Source organism: Equus asinus, chromosome 29 (assembly GCF_041296235.1).
Source record: "Equus asinus isolate D_3611 breed Donkey chromosome 29, EquAss-T2T_v2, whole genome shotgun sequence".
Taxonomy (NCBI): domain Eukaryota; kingdom Metazoa; phylum Chordata; class Mammalia; order Perissodactyla; family Equidae; genus Equus; species Equus asinus.
The window spans coordinates 45,121,357-45,139,901 of NC_091818.1; the positions used below are offsets into that span (position 1 = coordinate 45,121,357).

The window sequence follows — 18,545 nt, forward strand, 5'->3', positions numbered from 1 at the left end:
GAAGTATGAAAATAAGAACACAGACTTCATCCACCATCCAAATTGGGATCTGGACATTGCCAATTCTAGGCTTTCATTGACCCCACCCTCTGCCTCTCACTCCACTCACCACTCCTGGCCCAGAGAACATCATGCTGAATGTGGGGTTTTCATTCCCATGTCCCAAAATATGTGCCCATAATTATATAAGCACAGACTACGATTTATTTACTAGTCCCGGTCGATGTGCGGTTGGGTTGTTTCTGGTTTGGTGCTGTGACCTTGCACATATCCCCAGGCACACATGTGCTAAAAGTTCTTCAGGACAGCGGCTCTCACACAGGACAGCACAATCACACGTGGGAGCTTGTTTAATGCTGATTCTTGCGTCCTATCCTGAGAGATTCCGAGTTAGCAGCTCCAAGGTTGGACTCAGGCGTCTTCATTTTAACAGACACATCAGGTCTCCAGAATCACACTTTAACAAACTATGTTCTAAATATATGCCTAGTAATCGCTGGAGTGGAGGGTATGCACACACCCAGACCTACAAGATTTCCAATTTGCTGTATTATTTTACATTCAAACTAAGTGTTTGTAAAAGTTCCAACAGCTTATATGCCTGACAGACTTTTTCCCAGTCTAATGGTTGCAAAATGCCATTTCATTTTGGCCTTAATTTTCATCTTCTTGATTTCTATATTTACTTAATTATTGGCTACTCAAGTTTTCTCTTTTGTGACATACCTTTTCACATCTGCTGCCCAATCCCCAATTCTCCCACAGACATGTAGAATGTTGTTTTCTCTACTCTCCTGGATAGTAACCCTTTGTGGGTTACACATGTTGCAACTTCAACTTGTGGTTCATCACTTCACCCTTTCTACGGGATTCTATGATGCACATCCTTTAATTTTAATACGGTTGAATGTATCCATCTTTTCTAAGATGGTTAACGCATTTTTGGATAGTTGTTTAATAAACCCAAAGCCATAAAAATATTCTTTTTTAAAAATGTTACTGTTTTTCCTGTAACATTCAAAGCTGGAATTGATTTTCTTTTGGTGTGAGGTAGGGATTCAAATTCATTTTCTTCCATATGGATAAGCAGTAGTCCTAGAACCACTAATAGGCCACTTTCTCCCCACTGGTCTATGATTATATGAGCTGAAATATTTCAAGTTTTCACACGTGTATGAATGTGCCCCACTGATCAATGTGTCCATCCCTGTACCACCCTTGATTTACTACAGCCCTGCCAGGCTTAAGGTGAATCTCTCTCTCCTTTTTCTCCTCTTTTCTCTTCTTGGGCATCTTGTTAACTCTGGCCTGTGCCCTTCCAAATAAACTTAGGAACCAGATTCTCAAGTTTCTCAAAAAATTCTAGGGTGATTTGGATTAGAACTGCATTGAATCTACTTGCCAATATGGGGAGAACTGACATTTTTACAATATTTACTATTCCTTTTAATGAACATAATGGTCTCTCATTTTGTCTTTCTTAATGTCTTTGTTAAAGTTTAAAGTATTTCCATGGATGATTTCAAGCCTCTTTTTATTTTTGTCATATTTTCCTCACTAACTACCTTGTGTGTTTTTATCGCCAGCATAAAATGAGAACTTTTCAGATACTGGGTGATCTATTTCAATGGTTCTCAAATTTAAAAACTATAGAAAGAAATACACCAAAAAGTCACTTCTGCCCAGTTCTTATTTACCACATTTCCCAAACCCCTTACAGTAACCACTTTTAATCGTTTATCTTTCCAAGGTGTTTTTGTGTGTATGTGGTTACCCTCAAAATTTTACTATATATATTTAATAACTTAAAGACTAAAGTTAATCATATTTCAATCCCCTAGCCAAACAAAAATAGAATTTAAACCACTAACTACAATCAGACATAATTTTACAGGGATGTCTGCTGGCACGTTGGCTAGGGGATTGAAACCCTTCTTCGTGACTTTTTCTTCTTACAGTATCTCCTCAAGAAGTTCCATTAGGGAAGGTACACTGGTGAAAACCATTTTTGTTTATACCAAGCTATGTTTATTTCACACTCATTTCTGAAAGACAGTTTTGCTGAGCACACAATTCTCAAGGGAAGATCCTGACAGCCCAGTTTGGGTAGGTGGAGCCTAAATGACCCCTCACACAGAACCCACACGGGCAAGGGGTGGACACTGCGCTCAGAGTGTGAGAGGAAGTGCTCAGTGGTGGTGATAAATGCCCAGCAATACAGGGAACAGACGAATTCAGGTACTGAAACCTAATAACTCTAAATTGTGACTGAAATTTCCTAACACATCCAGTTACCTTTTTTTTTTTCAGGGAAAAGTCCTTCTCAGCAGTTTAGGTTGTGCTTGAAACATCCTTTGGGTAACTAAGCCTGCAGTCAAAGCTCCACGCTCGCAGTAACAGCATTTTCCATAAGTGCATCCTGAACTTCGGAGTGAAGAGCCTTTCTCCCAGTAAGAACCACCTGTTCAACTTCCAAGTCAGACCTCAGCCACACGTTCTCCACCCTGCTGCCCTGGAACCTCCCTGCAGCCGTCTTCCCCCTGGAAGACTCCGAGCCCCTCGGTTGGTCCCAAGGCAGCCGGTGCACATGGAGAAAACCCGCTAGTGAGACATTCCTCGCCCTGGCACGCTCCCCTCCCACTACGCTCAGTCACGCTGTGTGCGTGGCGTTCCCCTCACTTCTCTTGTCGCCATTTCCTGACGCCTTCGGCAACCTTCAGCCTTCGGATTAGATCTCCTCTCTTTACAGATGCCTCCTCCACCAAACTGTCTGAAGCAGCTCCCCATTACTCTACCACAGCCCATAACCATCAACGGGCACCACCTGTCGAGCAGCGCTCTCAAAGCTCCAAAAAGCTGCTTACTCTACTTTCATTTTGACCAAAGGCTGTGTAAAGAGTTTTAACAAGGGGCCGGCCCCAGGGCCTAGAGGTTAAGTTCGCGCACTCCGCTTCCACAGCCCAGGGTTTCGTTGTTCAGATCCTGGGTGTGGACATGGCACCGCTCATCAGGCCACACTGAGGCAGCGACCCACATGCCACAACTAGAAGGACCTACAGCTAGAATACACAACTATGTACTGGGGGGCTTTGGAGAGAAGAAAAAAGAAGATTGGTAACAGATGTTAGCTCAGGTGCCAATCTAAAAAAATAAAAAAGCTGTTTTAATAAAGTTAATTTGAAACTATACAACACTTACCCGATTTCATTTTCAGCTTCTTCCCACCATACTATGGACTATATACTGTGTTGCACATAGCAACTGAGGTGTTCCCAATTTTTGGAATAATTTCTTTAACCTCTTATTAACGGAAAACAGAAAACCTATGGATAGTAATATGGGAGACACGTCTCAGCAGCATTTTGATGAAATCATAGCAATACAAGTCTTGCCTGCTTGATTCTTTATACCAATTTGTGAACTTTTAAACTTAACTGAGGATTAATTATGAAATTTGCACAACAATCTCATGTTTGCGAGGAGTCAGGAAAGGAAGTCAAGTAACCAGTGAAGACTTCCTACCCTCTGGGGACTGAATGTGGCCCCAGTGCCTGTGCAATGCAGGCTGTGACCGCACAGGCAAGGGACTCCCAGGTGGAGCTTTGATCCCCGATGTGCCCACATCCACCACCACACTCCGTGCATGTGTGTAAGAACACACGGGAAATAAGCAGCTACCACCAACCCTGGTTTGCATCCTCCCACAGAAAATAGAGCCTTACTTTCTGTAACTGCAATTTTTTTTACGTTTCAAACAAGCTTAACTATAATAAGAACAGAATAAGTGTCTTATGAAACTCTGAGGAACTCTGACAAATGCCTGTATTATGTCAAATTGTTAATGCCCTTCAGAAATTCTTCAGCTGGTGATTCAGGAATGGAGAAGCATAATTATGTATCATTTAATTTTAGCATGACAGACAGAAAATACAACACAATTGATCTTTTAAGTCTAAAACAAATTTTTCAGGTGGGCAATGCTATAATTAATTTGTTCAGTTTCTACATCATTGTGATGTTTAGCGGCCATTAACAATGTTTCACAAAGCAAAACAAAAAAAACAAAATAAAACAATAAAAAAGAGACTCCTAATAACATAAAACTTTTACAATAGTAATTACGGAACATGGATTTTTAATGAATTTCATATTGCAATGAAGACATTGAACACTTAAAAACAATTACATCAACACAATAAAAACACTTGCTTCTACACAACACTTATAAATGCATATTTTCCCCTCAAAGAAACTTGTTTTTCACAGATTTAAGCAACAAATCATTTACATAAGATTCTTCAGATTCCAAAATATGTACAGAATTTTTGACTCTACAGAAACTGATGTGCAGTCGCTGAGAAAAAGAGTGTTGCCTTGTCCAACTCAGTGTTGTCGTCTATGAAATTCTCCATCAATACATGTTTTTCAGTAACCACCCATTTTCCTTCCATTATCAAATGAAATTCTGGACATGTCAGCATATAGGACAAAACCACTCCCATCTCCAAATACTATTTCAGATGAGATGACATGTGGCTGATAACATGACAATGTCAGTCACACATGCGCACAGATGCACATTCACGCAGGCACACACATCCATGCACACGCACACACTCACTATCCCCATCTCCTTCATGACTCCTGAAAACACCACCACTATGGCCACAGCAGCAGCTGGATGGAATCACGTCAGAGGACGACGCGGTAGTCAGCTGTAGCATGTCCTGCTCCTGAGAAGCTACTGGAGCACCAGGCGGCCTTCCGTCCTGGTGCAGATGAGTGAGGAGGGTGGCCCCTCCACTTAGCGAGAAAAGGCGAGCAGCTGCTGGCCATGAAGGGCGCTAGTCTGCACAGAACTAAAAGGCCATCACAAACATAGACCTAAAAGCTTCAAATTTTTTTAATCTGGCAGAGATCTTGTTCTTAAGTTTGACTTAGCTATCTGTATACGTTTTTCAATGTTCCTAACAATGATTCTAAGACACCCAGACATTCAAATCACATCACAAAAGGAACCCAAGCCTGTGGCCGTGCAGCTTATCACTCCAAGTGGTCTGTGCTCACGCCTTCAGGGTGTGGGGCAGTAAAGGAGACGTGGCCACCAACAACTGCCCTGAGAACACTCGGGAGAGCAGGGCCTGCCACCTGACGTCCTAACCCGCCTCAGTGACAGGCCTGACTTCGTTCTCAAACAGTGTGGTCGCAGGACTGTCAGACTTTAAAAATACAACAAATTCTTGAGTTTTGAAAATAAAGTTCCCCTAAAACATCTGTTGTTTGTCCCTTAGCTAGCAACCTCAATAGTGCACTATGTCATTACTGGTTTCTCCTGGTCCCGTCTTCCCTTCCAGGCTGTGGAAAGCGTTTCAGAATCATTCTGAACAATTCGGGGTGGAGTTCCTAAGATCAGCTACTGCAGGACCTGAGCAAAAGGAGCTGCTAAGGAGGCACATCCACTACGGACGCCCCAGCGAAGGAGGGCCTGACACTCTGCTTATACCACCTCTCACTGAATGGCACTCCACCAGCTGCCAGCTCCAGCTCCCGTGTCACCCCAGAACAGGAAACACAGAACGGGGGTCGCCCATGATGCTTTTCAACGTTAGCTTCTCGTGCCTCTCTCCAAGAAGCCAGTCTCCAAGCAGACACATTTAAAGAGTAAAACTACGAGGCACAGAGCACTGAGATGCTTTTATCAAAACCCTAACTCAACAAGAAGCATGAACTCACAAACACCAGAAAACAGTGGCTCCTAGGAAGGTGGGAGTGATGGCCCACTCAGACAGTGAGAGGTGTCCCGCTACTGAGACAATAGGTCTTGAAAAGCTCATGGAAGAGCCTTTCACCTTCAGGACACATCTGCTGTGACTGTCTTTCCTGCCTTCTGAATTGAATTCTGTGTTCCAGCTGTTAAGTCAAAGTGCTTTCACTAGGCAAGAGTGAGACTCCCACTCCCAAGTTTTCCAAGTACATTTCTGAGGTAGTACTCATTTACTTGCATTGTTGGCTCTCAAATACCACCTAGGAAGTGAACCCATTTAGAAATATACAAACCAAAGGTGTAGAAAATACATAAGGATTTGTTTTCAGGTAGCAGGGCTTTCTTAAAAAGGTCGAGTCACATTCAATGGATAAATCATTTGAAACTTCTAAAGACTGTTTATAACTATAGCTCTAAACTAAAGTGCTTTAAATTTTGCTTAATATCTTAAATCAGTGATTAGAATAATTATATTTTTTAGAATTTGCTAGTATGAGACCTCAGGAGATTGAAATGATTTTCTATAAAAAGAGCAGAAACTTTTTCTTTTCAAAAGAAACTCTCTGAATGTTGCAAACTCAACATTCCATGCTATTTTTTTTAATTTCTGAAATCCAGGTTAATCTTACGGAACTGTAACAGAACACAGAGTTGAAGTTGAATTACAAGATAGCACGTCCCAAAACTTCATGTGGAAGTAAACATGACATCTTTGACCACTCCTACCTTCAGGAGCCAATGCAAATGCAGCTCTGCAGTCTTCCCAGGCCAAGGTAGACATGTATAATTACTCCAGAAACCAACAGACTACTTACACCTCACAGTAAGTACACAGGTTCACATTTAACTCACACGAATGTAATGCCCTGTCATCTGTCAAATGCCAGTAACATAACACGTGACGTGCTCCAGGGAGGGGCTGCATTTCTACTGACCAGAGGATGCCAACACACACAGGACGACAATAAAAACACGACCACACATTTTTCTTTACATTTCATGCAAGCTGGGTACAATGTGAAAAGAACATATACAAATCACCCTTTTCAGGGTCCAAGTCTCACAAAAATGGCTGATCAATATGAGAAAAGCCTGCACCAGTCACAGGTCCATGGCAAACTACAAGACCTAGGAGCGCCGGCGACGTTACTTCTCTTGTAACAGCGCAGGGATGTTTATGTTCCAGCCAATGGCTTGCCTGTCAAACCCACACGTGAACAGGTTGCACACGGGGTGGTCCTCGCTCCACGCCGAGCAGCACACCATTCTTCTGTGGCCCTATTACCAATCACACAAACCAGAATTAGTGTATTATTCCTGAAGCATGAGAGCTACAAAACCTCAGCCAAATTAACAACTACATCACTCACAGGGACTCAATTGAAAAAAAAATTTAACACACAGTATTAATCAAAGTGAGCCCAAAATACTAAGCACGGCAAAGGGCTTTCAGGGATGTGCTGGGGGTGGAAAGGCCAGGATGAAGTGAGCAAGGTCAGACCACACAAGGAACTCAGGGAGATCCCACCAAACGGACTGTATGAGTCTCTGTTTAGAAAATGACCAAGCTTACAGTAAGACAGAAATAATAAGTAACCAACTTGAAATTTCTTAATGAACAAATGAGGCTAGATGATAATGGGGAATAAATTAAATGAAATTCACTCAAAGACCTTGAATATCATTTTAACAAATAGGTTCAAGTAATAAAGGAGACAGAAAAATACATTTGGTGACAAAAAAAGGAGGATAAAATAAATGGCCTTTCAAGTAGATCTCGGCCACCTTCACGGCTTTCAATCAAATCTCAGAATGTTGGAAAAAAGTATTGCAAAAATATTTGCAAAGTTTCTAGTGTGATCTATTTGGCGTAGCCGTGCAGAGATGTAAGCAACTCCTTAGGACACATTCTTATGTTCTAAATCAACATGAGAGCTCTAACACGCTTTCACTGTAGCATCACATAGGAAAGCACGAGGAGCAGGACTAAGACCTGACAGGAATTCAGTAAGTCGAAGAAACACCCAATGTGCTCTGTGCAAACCCTCCCGTGAAAAGTGCTGCCCGCACGCCCAAGAGAACAGGACAGGCCGCTCACGAGCATGTCGATGGAAGCCCACAACCAAGGCTACAAGAGCTATCTTTATCACTTCTTTGTGAAGAACCTAAGAAAAAGAACGAACAACACAGCCACAAAACGCCAGCGAAATCCAGACTCATACAAGAGCTAAAGCTGATGCACACTGAGACAGGGAAAGACCACACGGCACCCAGAAGGTGGGTCAGAACCAGGAGCCAAATGGTGAGGGAGCCGGAAGCCAACTCCAGGCCTGCATGGGCCTTCACCTCATGGAGATTCCCCTGGAGCACAAAGGACGTGGTGCCCTGGGGCACCCACCGGAGAGAGGCTGGTGAACATATCGACTGCCCTCCCGCAGTCACAACATGCACATGGGGAACCTCTGCACTCCTACGAGACAGAGCCAGTACTTTCTGTAAACCCACATCTCACAAACATGCCACACCAAGAACCCCGCTCCCTGCCAGTCCTCTTCACACAAGTCAGAGCTCGCCTCACTCCAACACTTCCGGAAAACGTCACTGACACTTTCCCCAAAGTAAAACCCTTTCCTCCAGCTACTAAGTTTAAAAATAAGTGTGGTTTTCTCTTTTCAAAATCTGGGAAAGAAGTTGAAAGAAGCTAGGACAATACAAAGGGATTTCTAGCTGCGCTTCTGTGACACTGAAAACCATATTTATCTATCTGAGGATATATTACAAGTTCAGAATTAAGTGAAATGTTATTCACTGATCTTAAAAATAAATTTATTTCATGTACCACTTTAGGAGGGAATAAATCCAAGTACAAAATTCTACAATTCCAACAAGCCTGAACGTTTGTAGATTAATTTAAAAAAAAACTGTCTCCATGGAATTAGTGCCACCAAGAACTGCTTACAACTCCCTATTTTCTTGAGGGAAAATATCCTCAAAGTAATGAAGTCATATACACTTGTTCACTTGTTTCAAAATGCACACTTTACACGCTGCCCAGCAACTCTGCCTGACACAAGCAGGCACAACGGAAGAGAGAAGATGTGGCTCAGCTGACGCATGAGGGAAACTCGGCAGTTACCAAACGAAAACATCCACTGGACACACCGTCACAGCTTTGTGGGGGGGGCTGTGGAGCTTTTCTTAGCTACTCTAGTTTCACAAGTAGTTTTCCTATGGTATGAACGAGAATAAAAAGCTCAGCGACTTCCAACAGCACACATGTGAGCCAGGAGAGGGAGGACACAGCCTTGCCCTGAGGACAGGTGCTTTCAGAAAGCTGGTGTTGCTATGCTGGCAGCAAATCCCCGCTACAATCTACCTCCGACACCACCCTGGGCCTGCAGTTCCTGAAGCCCCATCTCCCGCAGAGCCAGCCCATGGCTCATGACCTGCGCCATGAGGCTTTGCAGATGAGATGAGATGGACGCCTACACCAGGGCCAGCAGAGCAGCTGCCACCAGGCAGCAGGGGCGGAGAACACTGGAGGAGTACACTCACTCCTGAAGGGTCGGGGACGGGCTCCTCTAGAAAGAACGGACAGACCGGCCTATCCCTGGCACAGGTGTCACGGTGACACCCAGACAAAGCACAAGGAGGCAAAGGAGAGATTGATAGTGTGGGGGCTCAACTAAGCACAAAGTCTGGAGCACATCGCGTACTCCAAGACTCTCCCTTGGACTTCGATTCACCCAGGGAACCCATCTCACTGGAGGTTCACAGGAGCCCCTCAGAGATCTGATTCAGCAGGTGTGAGCTGGTGCTATGGAGCCCCAATCTTATCAAGTGTCAGGTAACTGACGGGCGGTCCAAACACCACAGAAACACCAACCCAACTCCCCTGCACTGCATCACCTGAGCTGAATGAGGAACAATGCCTAACTCACGAGAAAGCACATCTAACACGGCCTTTTGTTGTCTGGTGACCAGCTGTGGAAAGGTGTCTTTTGGTTGTGGGTGGAGGGCAGTCCCTTCCTTAAGAGCTCCCACAATCCACGACCACGGCGGTCACGTGGCTACCTCACATACTTGTCGTTTGATAAATTCCAGCTTGGACATGTTCAACTGCAAATACCTCAGACTTTGCTTCCCAATATGGCGGCCACCGCACCCATGCAAACGAGCTCCTGAGAAGTGCTAGTGCAACTGAGGCGCTGACCACTTGCTTCACATACGTTTAAACTTAAAAATTGATACTCAGTACAGGTATTGGGAAACGTTTTCAACTTCAAATTCTATGAACTCTAAATACAGATCCAGTATTTCCAATGAAAATCTAGCATCCAAAGACTTAGTAACAAAATGAGAACGTTAAATTGCTAATATTTTTATACCAATTACATGTTGCAATTATATTATTTCAGATATATATGGTTAAATAAAATATACTGTTAAAATTAATTTTTCTCTCTTTTGAAAGTGGCTATTAGAAAACTTAAAACACACAAGTGGCTCACACTGTACTTCAATTAGACAGTGATGACTGAGAAGTGAATTCCAAGCTCTTCCTAAGGCTCTTTGTGAACACACACGTCAACAGCCAGTTACCTGTCGACTGCTACGGGGTAGCCGTGCTAGCCGCACGCCCGACATATCGAACAATCTCACTTGTCGGTTGTCGTGTGGGAGGGCAATGATTTTTTGGCCAACACATACATTGATCCTGCAAAGTAGAGAGAAAAGTAGGTTATGTATAAAACAGCAAAAAGACGAATTTTTGAGTTTATAGACTATGATGCAGTAGAATATTTCATACTATTCACATTTCATGTCAAACCACATTAGCAAACCATAGGTATTATCTGTCTATGACACTAGAATACAGAGACCAAGTCACTAACACATAACTTACACATCTCACCTGGTAACTAAAACAGATGCCCTACACCGTTTGGCCATAAATGGCTCCTTCTTATTCTTACAAAGCTCACTACGCCAACCTGATTTTATACTTAAGTTTCAGCATTTACGGAATACTGAACTTGCATTAGAGGATCGGTAAGAAAATATTTTCCCAGGCGTCTAAACCACTTTTCCCAAGGCAATATCAATTAACCACTAAATTTACATGAACAAGACATTAAATCACAATCTACCCTTCCAGATCATGCTGAATGTTTATGTAAGGAGCAGCTTTCTTCACCTGTTGATGGCAGAGTCTGTACGAATTGTGGCAATGGGGGATCTCATGTTCTTTAAATCCCAGACCTTCACAGTGCGGTCATCACTGCCCGAAACAACGTTATCCCCGACGGTGAACACAGCAGAAGTCACGGTGCTACAAGTAAAGGGCACAGGGTCAGAACCTCATCAGCAAGTTCTAGGATATGGACATGAGTCCTCTCCACACTGCATGATGAACGCACGATCTTGTTGCCAGAGACGGACCAGGTGAGTGGAAAGGATGCTGGAGGCGTGGGAACTGACAACTGTCTTCTGGTCTGCTTGCACCTCTCCATGAGTGTGGAGACAAACACACCTAAGTCCCCCAGTAGATTAGAAAATTAGTCTATCCTACCCTATTCTACCTCCGCCAGGCAATGGAGCAAAGAGAAGTTACCAGAAGGCATGAATCAGATAGAACCTGCCAAAATTTCTATATATTCGTGCCTGATAGCAGAGAATTTCTTAAAAATCCATCCTGAATGCACCTTTCAATCAGTTTTATCTTAACACTGGAGAAAAGCTTATTCCTACAACTCAACAACAAAAATACAATTAAACAGCGGGGGGAAGAACTTGAATAGACCATGGCCAACAAACCCATGAAAAGATGTTCAACATTACTAATTATTAGGGAAATGCAAATCAAAACCACATCTCATACCCTCCCACCAATTAGGATGGCTATTATCCAAAAAAGAACAAAAAAAAAACCAAAAAACAAAAAACAAATAACAAGTATTGGTCAGGATATGGAGAAAAGGGACCCTGTGTGCATCGCTGGTGGGAATGCAAATTGGTGTAGCCACTATGGAAAACAGTATGGAGGTTCCTCGACAAATTAAAAATAGAACTACCATATCATCCTGCAACCCCACTTCTGGGTATTTATCCAAAGAAAACAAAAACACTAACTGAAAATACACATGTACCCTCATGTTCATCGCAGCATTATTTGAAACAGCCAAGATATGGAAATAATCTAAGTGTCTGTCAACAGATGAATGAATAAAGATGTGCTGTCTATATACGTGTGCATATATATATACACACACATATAATAAAATATATTTTTCAGCCATAAAAAGAATGAAATCCTGCCATTTGTGACAACATGGATGGACCTGGAGGACAGTATGCTAAACCAGACAGTGTCCCACGAGACACAAAGAGGGACCTAGAGAAAATCGAACCCTACTCGAGGCCATGTGTGACACAGGGAGAAGGGGGAGATGAAGGTAAACCCGGAATGCCAACCCAATGAACTCCCTATTTAAAAAATAAAGAACACATGGAAGAAGGGAACAGTTTAGTGGGTACCAGAGGGGAAGGGGGTTGGGGGGTGGCCATAAGGGGTAAAGGGGCACATTTATATGGTGCCTGACAAATAATAATACACAACGAAAATTTCACAATGTGACAAACTATCATGACATCAATAAAAAGAAAGGAAGGAAGAACAACGCAAGCTTGACTGGAGGTGAGGTGCCTCAGCAGCCATAACAAGGCGTGAGGAATTCGGCCCTGGGCAAAGCCCCGAGAGTGGAATCATGGCACCCGTGACTCCTCTGTGGACTCTCCTCTTCTGAAGCCAAATTTCAGTTAACATTCTGCTAAATTAATGAAAAGAAGTCTCCAAAAAAGACTGTCTAAGCCTATGTTAATGAAGTGCTGAGAGACATTAGGTTTTTAATAAATCACAATCCTGACAGGTATTGTAGGGCGTCAAAGGGAAGGGCTGGCAGAGGCAGTCCCTCTAAGGGCCCTCCAACTCGGGTCCCACGGGGACGCGGGTGCAGCACAACCACTCACTGGAAAAGCTCAGACTCTGCCAAACTCCAGCCAACTCATTTATCTTGTCGCCGAGAGCAGCCAAGCATGTGCTTCCAGCTGACAGTGCGGTACCTTCTCGTCGCACACCACTGCCTGATCTCGAACATTCCACTCCCTCCGTGGGTCTCAATCAACAGAAAGACTGTAATGCTAGCACTCCTCATTAGGACGAACAGCTGTCTACCCAGTCACACAGAGACACAAAACTGTTTTGCATGACAATCTGCAGGAATTTCATGGCTAAGAAAAAAAATATATGATGTGGAAAATGCTGGCCCATGAAATGCTGAAGTCGTGTGCTTTTCTGGCTCCACGTCAGAAACCGGCTGCAGTGCTCCCATTTCCTATTTTCAAGATGCAGCTTCCTACAAAGCAAAGTAATACTTTTACATCTGAAGAACAGGCAGGAAGAGCAAGCCCTCCAGAAGTAGAAACGACAGGAGAGGGGGGCATCCCTTTCCTAAGAACACAGGCTCCATCTTTTCATCTTTCCAGGTACACACGAGTCCACCTTTGGAAAGTCTCCAGGAAGGTATCAGCGTGGCTTCCTCACTCTGGCCACGCACTGCTCAGGGAGGCTGCAGTGTTCAAAGAAAAGCACAAGTTCAACACCTCTGTGGTCCACTGATGCTGACGTGACAAATGGACCAAAGGACTTCCCCACCAGCCAAACCAGAACTCACTCACACGCCTGCACAGAGAACGCTGCACAAGCCTCGTAACACCTGTGTGACTGTGCCCTTTGTGTACAAAGCGATCTGATCGCCGCACTCCTTCCCAACCAACATTGTCAAAACTGATTTTTAAAAACTGAACTTCTAACAGATGAACCAGTCTTCAGGTGCCCAAACAAACTGACAGTCAAGGGTCTGGAGAACAAGTCCTCCACTTGCCTTTCCTATCATGAGCTTTTCAGAATTTAAAGAACTCAGGGCCAGCCTGGTAGCGCAGCAGTTAAGTGCCCACGTTCCGCTTTGGCGGCCCAGGGTTCACTGGTTCGAATCCCGGGTGCAGACACGGCACCACTTGGCATGCCATGCTGTGGTAGGAGTCCCACATATAAAGTAGAGGGAAGATGGGCACAGATGTTAGCTCAGGGCTAGTCTTCCTCAGCAAAAAGATGAGGGTTGGCAGCAGATGGTAGCTCAGGGCTAATCCTCAAAAACAAAAAAAAAAAGAATTTAAAGAACTCACATCAGCCTGTATTTTAAGATGTCAGATACCTAAATGAGAAACAAAAAAATCATCTCCAAATGAAAGATGTTTCTGAATATTCCTTGATGGCTACTACCCAAAAAGTGGACCCTAAGATAAAGAACACTCAAAGGAAAAGTCAACCTTGTATCACACATGATGCTTTTCCAAGATTTAAAATTCAACTGTTCCCTGGAAAAAAGAGGTTACATACCCTCATATGCAGGGATAAATACTGTTGCCTAGTTACACTACTCTCTAACCTCTCTCTTCAGGAATAACTGAGGGATTTACAGTCTAAATTAGTGACAGGACTGAACCACAGAACTGTTCATTCAACAAAAATTTACTGAGCACCCCCTATGTGCACGTGCGGCTTTGTGTGAGAGAATACGCAACAGAGAGGGTGAAATTGCTCTGTGACGCTCACATTCTCGTGGAGCAGGCAGCAACAGTCCTGGCTCTACGGAAACGTGGTGCAGTTTTAGGGCACATGGCATAATTCTAACAGCTCAAATGTGCTGACAGTACTTTTACCAAAGCTTCAGAAAAACTACTACAATAACCAGGTTTATTATCGGCCAAAGAGAAGGGTTCCAAAAGTAGCTTTAAGAGTGTATCCAAACAGTACTTTAGTTAACTTGGTTAAATTCTCCTCCTTAGCATTTTATTAACTGAATTAATAAGGATCTTTCCCACAGATCGCTCAAAGACGACAGTTCCACACAACCTGAGCTAAAATGAGCAGAGAAGTTCAAATTAAGATTTATACAGTAACTTCATGCTTGCAGAGGGTCAAGACTCTGACTTCCTTTTTGTGAAATCTGGTCACTGTTTCATTCTTATTAAATGATGTAACAGTCACTATAATTAAGTTTTGAATAACTGTAATTACACCAATAACTTTAAAGACATCTAAAAGGAATGTACTCCATTTAAATTAGGTGAGGAATGACCTCCCTCAGGTTTTAATAACCTCACTTTCCAGTCCCTTACCACCTGAGCCCGGGACCATGCCTCGTACATGCTCATCAATTCCACAACAGCCAAAGTCTCAATATCACCACTTGATGAATTTGTGTACAAAAACTGGGAAGTAAGGAATTTCAAAGGTTTCATTTATTTTTTTAATCTCCCAAAAGGAAAAACTTTTTACATCAGCTTTGAAGGTAACATGGTTCAGATAAGCCCTATTCATGAAAATAATTAGGAAAATTAAAGTCAGAAATCTATCAGGAATTACAAGATTTTTACGTTAGCCAAGTTGAAGAAAGATCGCTGCTGCTTTACCGGATAAGAGAAGATGAGCCACCCCCAGATGCCCCTGGAGCCAGCATACCAGCCCTGGGTCTGCAGCGACCTGTCAAAGGGCCTGGAGGGCAGCTTTTCTTCCCTGGTGAGAGGAGGGAACCTGACGTGTTCCTCGCTCTAGGGTCTGGCTGACTCCACCTGAATGAGGGACAACGAACGAGGGACAACAGGTGCCACAGGGCGCTTCCAGCCCAAGACTGTGTGCCAATGTGCTTCAGAACCACCTGAGTGTGAGCACACCCATCGGATATGGAACAGGCTACACATAACATGACACGTGTGCAGATATGTATATACATGTGTGAGCGTCCCCAACAGAAGTGGAACAGGCTACACAGAACACGACACGTGCAGATACATATATACGTGTGAGCACGCCCATCGGAAGTGGAACAGGCTACACAGAACACGACACATGTGCTCATACATATACACGTGTGTGAGCGCACCCGTCAGAAGTAGAACAGGCTACAAAGAACAGAACATGTGTGCAGGTATGTATATACATGTGTGAGCATGCCCAACAGAAGTGGAACAGGCTACACAGAACATGACGCTCGTGCACATGCATATATACATGAGTGTGCCTGTCAGAAGTGACACAGGCCACACAGAACATGATACATGTACATACATGTATACATGTGTAAGCACACCCTTCAGAAGTGACATGGGCTACACAGAACATGGCACATGTACATATGTATATAAGTGTGTGAGCACCGTCAGAAGTGACAAGAGCTACACAAAACATGACACGTGCACATACATACATATGTGAGCACACCCTTCAGAAGTTACATGGGCTACACAGAACATGACATGTGTGCGCATATGTACGTGTGTGAGGGCGCCCATCAGAAATGACATGGGTGCACATACATATATATGTGAGTATGCCCATCAGAAGTGACAGGGGCTACACAGAACATGACACGTGTGCACATACGTATATATGTGTGTGAGGGCACCTGTCAGAAGTGACACGGGCTACAGAGAACATGACACATGTGCACATAACAAATATATGTGTGAGATTGCCCATCAGAAGTGACATGGGCTACAGGACACATGAGGGATGTGCACATACGTACATGTGTGTATAAAATAAAATGATAACCCCTCCCACTGATACAGAAGAGGCTGCTACCTGAGGAATGCTAATTTAAATCAAGTATCTGATTTCCTCAATGAAAGAGACCGAAAAGGGAGGAATCACTGGCACCAGGATGCATCCATGGCATCCACACCTAAGCAGGGAAGACATCTGAAAGTCAAATTTCACTTTCAAAAGTCCAAAATAAATTACTACCACAGCCCTCCAAAACTTTGCATTTCCTTACTCATTTAGGAGAGCCAGCCAAATGAGAGCTTCCTGGTGTTTTCTGGAATGCGTGGAATTCACACGTTCTGTGTGTCTGGTCGTCTGGGGATTGACTTTCAAGGGGCCCCAAGTGGTGCCTCCTGGGCAGGAGCCCCACAGTGCCCGTGGGTGGTGCTCCCCAGTGGGAGCCAGGGCCCAGCAGAAGACCCAACCACAGCAGAGCTGCCCTGGACTGGGGACCACGGGTGCCTCGGCACAGGCAGGCACCTCTCTTTAGCAGACACACACAGGAGGTTGGCTGTTATGGTAATGGGAGGAGGACATAAGTGCAAAATGCTACAACGGGAAAAGACTTTTCTTTCTTAAGTTTATGAAGCTTTGGCCAGAATATACTTCTTTATGTGTTCTTTAGACTAAGTACAAGCACTCAGCTCTGGTTCTCTGCACTAAGTAACAGCACTCAGCTCTGTGTTCTCTTGATATATTCTGCTTTATGCCCTGGTCCCAAGAAGTTCAAGGCTACTTAGGCACACAGACCATTCTCATAACTATCCGCTTTCACAGGGCCCTATATATATATTCCTGAAATGTATGCTCTTGACTAATTTTGCAAAATGGCCTCTCAGAATACAGAAGAAAATTTCTGAAGTCCACACATTCATGTACTTATAGTTATTGGAACGGCCCTTAGGTTTTCATTCAGGGTTAATTTTTACAGTTATATCAGTTAAAAAGTGTTAGGAGTAATAAATGAGAAGAGGATCTGGTAATTGAAAGCAAAGAGAAACAATCGAAAGCAAAGAGAAACACCAGCACGAAAATAGCAAAAAGAAACAACTGACTTCCAGGGAAGCAAAAACCAACCAAATACCCAGGGCAGAGAAGAGAACTCAAATGCACAGCGTGAGGAGCCACCAGGTGTGGGGGAAACAGCAAGCACCAGGATGCTGAAGGCTTCCATAGCTCCCTCTCTGTACACACACACTTAAAATAGTTCAAGTCTTTTTTTAAAAACTGTCGATCACTGAGAGGCTCTGGAGAAACCACTATGTGGAACATCTTGCTCCCAAGGATGGCAGGGAAATGAAGTGTTCCTCTGCTCTGTCAGCAGCATCAGAACCCTACAGCTCAGATGCCGTGGCTGAGTGCCAGCAAGTGCAGATGCCCATCAGGTGGCACAAGGCCCACCTGGGCTCAGCATGTGCAGGGACCAAGGCACAGACCATGATCACCACCACCTCTCCAAAAACAAGCTCCACCTCTGGCAGCTGCTCCCTTCTCCACCCTGCTCACTGCAGACTGTCATTCAGTGGTTTCTGACAACACCTTGAATCTGGTCCAGACACACCTCCCGTCTGTCTTAACGAGTCTGTAACAATGCAGCTAGGAAGGAAGTTTTTAGTCTGTGTTAATAACCTGATGATTCTTTTTTAGGTCATCTCAATGAACAGTGAAGCAATCGGAGAGCTTGCAACAAAGCTGTTAAGTAGAGTGATTTACACACTGACTTCCTTGAAGTTCTTATTTTTATTAGTTACTGAGCAGTCCTTCTTAAATGAGAAATTTTAAAATGGTAAATGCAGAAATAATAAATCTCCTCTTGCTTTTAAAAATTATACTCTGAATTGGAAACAACTTTAAAACGTATCCTAAGGGAACTGGTTAAGTAGATTACTGTATATCTGAACCACAGGCTAGAAGCAGGGGGAAAGGGAACAGGAAGGCGCTGACACAGGAAGACCTTCAAGACCCCTCTCAGCAAAATGCAACAATACTTGCAGAATGACCTTGCTCAGAGAAAAACCACAACCATGTCTAAGTACATGAGTGTGCAAACGTACACTGTTGTTACTAATGTCTCCTTGCTCATTTCCACGATGACAGGACAAACATCCACTCACT

At 43.7% G+C, this 18,545-nt stretch overlaps 1 protein-coding gene across 9 annotated transcripts in view; it reads right to left on the reverse strand.

Annotated features, from left to right (window-relative positions):
- Positions 1-3,882: 3,882 nt before the first annotated feature.
- WDR37 (WD repeat domain 37) overlaps positions 3,883-18,545 on the reverse strand; it is a 66,576-nt gene continuing 51,913 nt past the window's right edge. For 5 of the 9 annotated variants that reach the window (XR_011499293.1, XR_011499294.1, XM_014856262.3 and 2 more), the window contains 3 exons: positions 10,962-11,096; positions 10,367-10,481; positions 4,119-7,042 (listed from right to left, as the gene is read on the reverse strand). Coding sequence is in view for 7 of the 9 variants with exons in the window: in XM_014856262.3 (XP_014711748.2) it covers positions 6,911-7,042; positions 10,367-10,481; positions 10,962-11,096 (382 nt within the window). In the remaining 2 variants the exon portion in view is untranslated. Of the gene's footprint in view, positions 7,043-10,366; positions 10,482-10,961; positions 11,097-18,545 lie in introns of all 9 variants that reach the window. The other 4 variants (XM_044762539.2, XM_044762540.2, XM_044762538.2 and 1 more) reach the window with 1 other exon arrangement.